The 4906-nt window shown below is 38.2% G+C and overlaps 1 protein-coding gene across 1 annotated transcript; it reads right to left on the bottom strand.

The window, feature by feature from the left end:
* Nucleotides 1-889: 889 nt before the first annotated feature.
* On the bottom strand, nt 890-2299 carry LOC135717411 (arrestin domain-containing protein 3-like). Its single transcript, XM_065239489.1, has 3 exons — nt 2155-2299; nt 1162-2076; nt 890-1090 (listed from the first exon to the last, which is right to left on the bottom strand). The coding sequence occupies exons 1-3, from the start codon at nt 2267-2269 to the stop codon at nt 921-923; spliced, it is 1200 nt and encodes a 399-aa protein (XP_065095561.1). The 5' UTR covers nt 2270-2299; the 3' UTR covers nt 890-920.
* Between the last annotated feature and the right edge of the window lie 2607 nt (nt 2300-4906).

The raw sequence follows: 4906 nt of genomic DNA, 5'->3' as shown, positions 1-4906 counted from the left end.
TAGGTAAAAAAAGTCAAGATCATAGGTATAAAAATGAAACTACAATGTGTTGAATCGGAACCTACCTAACTAATAAAAACCAAAGATTTAAGTAAGCTAAAGGAGAAAAATCTATAAAACTCTCTAAAAAGGAAAATCCCCAAAGGCTTGGTAGCCATCATAATGAAGTAATGGAATTGGGTTGGGATGAGTACTTAAGGGGGTTAGATTTTGATAAGTTCTTTAGTGGGAATGACACTGATGAAGACTGCACATTGTAGTCGAAATATGTATCTGTCATGGATACCAAAATTAATTAAGTGGAATTAAATGGAAGATAACCTTTTTTGCTGTTTTAAAAAATCCAGGTTTTCGTGGCAAAGAGGTTTTAGACTCGATTTTGGCAACACAACATTGTATTCTAGTTTAGTTAGGGAGACCGTCTTGCCCCACTTTCCCCTACAAGTTGTATGGGTTCGTCATGGTATTCGATTTGCCTCTAAAACGAAAGGATTCATATTATTCTTATCATATAAGTTGATTAATCATAAATATATCTCTCCGGAGATGAACCAGCCTGCGGCTGAAAATCTCCTAAATAGAGATCATAATAATAATAAGCATAAATATATCGAACCAGCGATAGACATAGCAAGAAAAATATCTTGTCGAATAACGCTACACCTTCCAGTCTACGATTGAAACCACGTTGTTCTATAGTAGTAGCGGTACCTCTCGTTACCGTAAAGCAACGATTATAATCTACAATGTCATATTACATATAGGTAAACGGTAATTATCGATAATAATTTGGAATAACCTTTGTTAAAGAATACCAAATTGATAACACTTGGTTTGCAAAAAAAACAGTTTTATTTAAAACAAAGTCAACAATACGGATGCTATCAATAGTTGTCCATGGCTTGCTGTTTCGAATCTGACTAGGAGGTCTGTTCCAGCGCTGGTTGTGCTGGTGCTGAGGGAACTTCTTCGCTGAATCGATAAACCATATATCGCGGTGTGTACTCCCTCCAGCCAATCTCATTGGTTTCCCCTTCATCCTGGATGTTGGCCCTGTTGTCATTGACAACTTCTTCGTAACTAGGTGGAGCTGTGTGTGTGTGAGATTGCAACAGTTTTACTAGGACTAAGTTCTAAGTTTATCAAGAAAGAAGTACTCACGCAAGTCAACGGGGAAGCTTGGAGTTTGCGCGTCCGGAGCGTGCATCATCGGTTGAACCACTATCGGAGCGGTCATACTTGCAAGATTGTCGAAGGTGGGAATAGCGATCGTCGTCAACGGGATTGTGCCCAAGGTAATCGGGATGTGTATTTTGGGATTGATGGCCGGACCGGAGATTTTACCTTCCACCTCGATGATGTAGTTGACCGTCAGCACCTGGCAGGTTTTGCTTGTCGGAGGAAGCGGAGGTATGTAGAGATGTTGTACGTAGCTGCCCTTGATCCGTTTATCGACTCCTGCGCACCGAACTTCGGCCATGATTGAGGACACGGTCTTTACTTTGGTATATGGAGTTTGGCTAATGAAGGACACAACTCGTAGGAGTTTTGTTGAAAGTTCGTCTAGTTTCTTGTTGCTTTGGTTGTCGACTACGATTTTAACTGCTATCGTTTGCCCCGGGACGTATCCGGAAATGGGAGTCTCCGCTATAATTAGCATCGGATCGGAGCTGCAGGGTCCACAGCAAAAGGTTTTGGCCTTTTCCATTTTGATCGGTAGACGTACGTCGAAGTTCTCTTCGTTCAGATTGACATGACGTAGCACAGTGAACGCAACTTTGTAGGAATGATCGGTCTTCCAGGAACGTTCCAATGTGACTTTAACCGTGTATCGGATGTGTCCATGATCAGCTTCCATTGACGTTACCAGGTTGGGTGGTAGGACACATGAGAACCGATACGTATGGATTCCCGGCAGCAGGTCAATGTTGTTTCCGTCTTTGGATCCGGCCAAGTACGAAGTAGTGTGCATGTAGTCATGTCGACCACTGTAGGTAACAGTACGGCGCTTTTTACCAGCGCCTGTGCTCTCAGACCACCTTACCTCGGCTATACCCTTGATTTGTAGAGCAACTCCTGTAACAATTAACATGCCACTTCACAGATGATTCATTTCATGTAACTATAAAGGAATGAATTTTTCAGTGATCATACCTTTCACCTTCATCACCTCTCCACAACGTAGCTCCACGCTTCCGGACAGGGTTTGACCCGGGAAGTATACTCCGTAAGAATTTTCATCGAACTTGATTTCGCAGCTTGTGGTCATTGCTTCTGGACTCTGAAACTGCCAACTTGATACTGGAGCTATCGATTGGTGGAGACTATAGCGAGCGAGTACATCGTATATATCTGATAAGATAAGACTCAGAGGGTAAATTGTGATGATTCAAAGGCAGGATGTGCGTGACTTTGGTATGTGACTTCCGTCGGGAATGTTGACAAACAGTCTGCCGGAGCGTCTGGATATAACGCATGTTTCGCATTTCGGAAAGAGATAGAAGAGAAGGTATAGAAACATCAACATATGGGATAGTTGAGATTGATGAACGGGTGGAATGGGAACTTTACAACCACCGGGATTCCGAATGACTGGACGTGTGCACACCTTGGCGTTGGTTGGTGCCTACTATTAACGTATGAATGTTTGTGTGCGCAGTGGAGTCCAATAAGGAAATATCGACGTGATTTCGAGGCCCAGCGACCGAGAACATAAAACGTAAAACGATCAAAAGAGAATTTACTATTATTATTTTTGTTTAATTCGTATGTAATCAACCCATTTATGCTTATACTATACGCGTCAGGATCAAAGGTGTCGTTCTGGAAATGAATCTTTTGATTTACAGTTTACAGGTACACCTTCATGTTTGCATGTTCTATTGATAAAAAATAATCTATCAACAATTAGGTGCAGACAACCTTCTTCCATACTAACATATAATAATTCAAGCATAATTTGTCAAAAGGACGTAAGTTTCAAAAATAAACAAATCGATATTTTGCTTCTAACCGATTATAAAATATATGCTTTTCCTACGAGTTAATGAAAAACAACGTTTGAAATTTTAATGAATTGCGGAAAATATATATGTGGTCTCATTTCATTGTTTTTAAAATGGGTTTGATACACCGTTATATTGTCAACGTGACTTAATTGTCAAAATTTGAAGATAACACAAACATTGCAGATACGCTCACAGTGAAACGTCATATGTGAAAAAAAAAAACAAAGCAATCTTTTTCAATCAGCAGATGTTGATTCTGTAGATACATGATTAAAAAAGCATGAATTCGGAGTGATTTGAGATTTGGGCGTAATTGCATTTGTAAACAAACACGTCAATCACCGATTTCTCACGAATAAAAACTAAATGTCAAAAACTAATAACACCATCAGGTAGAGGAAATATTTCCTCTATCAGTTGGTATAGTTTGTTTACAACATTGAGCTTTTATTCGCGAGAAATCGGCGATTGACGTGATTGTTTACAAAAGCGATTACGCCCAAATCTCAAATCACTTCGGAAATATTATAAATATTTCTTTTAGGTGCAGCCACCCAGCTTGATGAGTCACAACAAATTGCATCTGTACATATTCTTAGCGCAACAGACAGTTTCATCAATTCTTTCAGAGCTACCGACGTATCTTCACCGCAAAAAAAACGGTGTATCTGATCTGACGTATGTCAAAACCGATCTATCAAATCGATGAATCATGCAGGGTGTATGTAACAATAAGGGGGTGATACCGACGAATCAATCAAGGTGAATGTGAGTAGCACACAAGGAAAAGGTGTATCATTTTGTTTTATCGAAATTCTTGTCCGTGTTGGGAAAACTAAACTTCTAATATATTTCAATAATTCTCTTAAACGTCATCCCTTTACCAAGCTAATAGCAGACAGAGATTTAAAATAAATAGCATTAACTTTTAAATAGGATTTAACAATCTCATATGGACGTTGTAACCCAATGTTTCTAATTTCCTATCAAATGTTACATACGGCCTTTTGAAAAATCATGCTTGAATTGTTGTTTGTCAAATATAAAAACGTTGTAGGTCATTAGTTTATATTGTTCGATTATGGAGTTGTTCGTTGTTGGGATGTATCGCTTGCTGCCGAAAGGCCTGACTACATCGAGTACTTTCGATGTGATGTGATACGATTGTGGGCCGGTTCATCTTTACTCTTTGTCTGAACCTGGGGATCCGTTTAATTCAAAGCCACTTTGAGAAACTAGACTTTTTTCTTTCCACCGATTTTTTTAAACTTACGTTGGTTGTATACTGTACCATTTTGGCTGTAGATTCAAATTGTCATATCTAAGCGTGGATATTTAGCATTTCGTATATTTTGTATTGTAAATTCATTCAAATGTTCCGATGCCTTCTGGTAGATTTTACGCGGTGTCTCTGAAAAAAAAACCTTATTATAAAAATCCAATATCGTTGAAACACCCACCAAACGAAAACTTAGGCTTGCCCCAATCATATGAGGCTAATATCGAAATATTATATCGGGGAGTCTAGAGCAGTTATTTTTTTTCCTATTTTTGTAGTGTAAATCATGTATAAAAAAATATTTCTAAACCTTTGTATGTCAACACAATTTATAGATGAATGGAAATTTGGAGATTTTAACTAGCTTCTGCTTTTTTATATTAATGATGTTTTGCCAGAGACATTATGGTTATGGTCACACAAGCGAAAATAAAATTGAGATGTGTAATTTTCCCAAAAAAAAATATTTGAAGTTTTCGAATTTTCCCGAACAACACTAACTTTGAAAATTCATATCTCATGTCAATATTTTTACTGGAATTTTCCTTAAAGTTTAGTTGAATTCTCCGTGAAATTCAAATCATAGCTACTACTACTACAACTTCCAAAGTAAGTAATA

This window comes from Ochlerotatus camptorhynchus, unplaced genomic scaffold, assembly GCF_037179485.1.
Source record: "Ochlerotatus camptorhynchus isolate MF236.1 unplaced genomic scaffold, CSIRO-AGI_Acam_v1.1 ptg000055l, whole genome shotgun sequence".
Classification (NCBI taxonomy): Eukaryota; Metazoa; Arthropoda; class Insecta; order Diptera; family Culicidae; genus Ochlerotatus; species Ochlerotatus camptorhynchus.
The sequence above is the reverse complement of the archived record's forward strand: the minus strand, read 5'-3'. Positions and strand labels throughout refer to the sequence as shown.

Coding starts and splice junctions, on each gene's coding strand:
- LOC135717411 (XM_065239489.1), bottom strand. CDS start 2,269: ATGACCACAAGCTGCGAAATCAAGTTCGATGAAAATTCTTACGGAGTA. Junction 2,077..2,154: donor AGAGGTGATGAAGGTGAAAG/GTATGATCACTG, acceptor TAATTGTTACAG/GAGTTGCTCTACAAATCAAG. Junction 1,091..1,161: donor AAGCTTCCCCGTTGACTTGC/GTGAGTACTTCT, acceptor ACACACACACAG/CTCCACCTAGTTACGAAGAA.